At 23.5% G+C, this 1,167-nt stretch overlaps 1 protein-coding gene across 1 annotated transcript; it reads left to right on the top strand.

Annotated features, from left to right (window-relative positions):
• Nucleotides 1–856, top strand: PGO_002140 (variable surface protein; the record flags this gene model as incomplete). Its single annotated transcript, XM_028691077.1, has 2 exons — nt 1–99; nt 320–856. 2 exons carry the CDS (start codon nt 1–3, stop codon nt 854–856), a joined length of 636 nt encoding a protein of 211 aa, XP_028546878.1.
• Between the last annotated feature and the right edge of the window lie 311 nt (nt 857–1,167).

Here is a 1,167-nt window from a genome sequence, read left to right as displayed (position 1 = left end):
ATGAAAATCAAAGAAAAATATATTTCTTATAAATGTAAAACATTTATATGCACTGCAAATTTCAATTTTAGTTATCTTTTAAGGATATTTTTCCCACATGTAAGACATATTATAATTCTCTTGAAAGAATTATGATTCATGGTGCGTATATCCTAAATTACATGAGCTTTGCAAATATATTAATCAAAGATTTACTCCACATGCTGTATTGAATAATGTATTTTCTATACCATGTAAAAAACTTGTTCTTTATCTACATGAGTTAAAAAATAAAAGTGAAGATAATAGAAAACCATATTGTAATTTTTATATATAAGAGCTGAAACGTGAAGAAAAAAATAAAATTCCTATTGTTGAATCGTTCGATGATATTCACGAAAAACTGATAAATGCATACAAAGATATAGGCGTAAAAATACCTGATGTATGTAAAGAATATGTATCATTAATGAATGATGATGTATTTGATATATTTGAAATATTTGATAAATTATATGATGATTTTAAAAACTTAAAACAAAAAAAAGGTGATAAATGCAATTACGTTGAAAAATGTGCCAAAAAATATGAGGAGCTTTCAGAAATAGATAAAAAAGAGTATAAGAATATTGTTCAGGAAGAAATTGATAATTTTAAACTAATATTTCATGAATATTTTTCAAATGAAGGTACATGCAAAATTACTAATGAATTAATGAATTATTACTTGATGAAACCATCAGAAAACGCGATCAAAGCAGAAGCATTATTAGGAGACACTGCATCTCCAGTGACGTGGACAAACGCGGGTATTATATTTATTGCAATAATAATATTCATATTCATGGTGCATAAAGTTAAAAATAAATTTAATTAATTAAATGTTTATTCAGTGAATATTTATATTATATTTTATAATAAATATTTAATTAATGCATTCATCATAAAAATATCATATTTTTTCTTAATTGTCAGTATACTGCTTATGGTTCATACTTACGACCAAGGAGAAGAAAGTTAAAAAAATATGTGGAATAGAAACAATAAAAAACATTATGGATTAATGAATTTATTTGAAGCGTCACAAAGGAATATTATTCAAAATAAACACAATATATTATATAACTCAGTAGACTAGTCTTAAAAAAAGTGTTATTAAATCATATGAATTTATTGACATTGAAAAAT

This window comes from Plasmodium gonderi, assembly GCF_002157705.1.
Source record: "Plasmodium gonderi DNA, contig: Pgo-contig_225, whole genome shotgun sequence".
Lineage (NCBI taxonomy): Eukaryota > Apicomplexa > Aconoidasida > Haemosporida > Plasmodiidae > Plasmodium > Plasmodium gonderi.
This window is presented reverse-complemented; position numbering and strand designations above follow the sequence as displayed.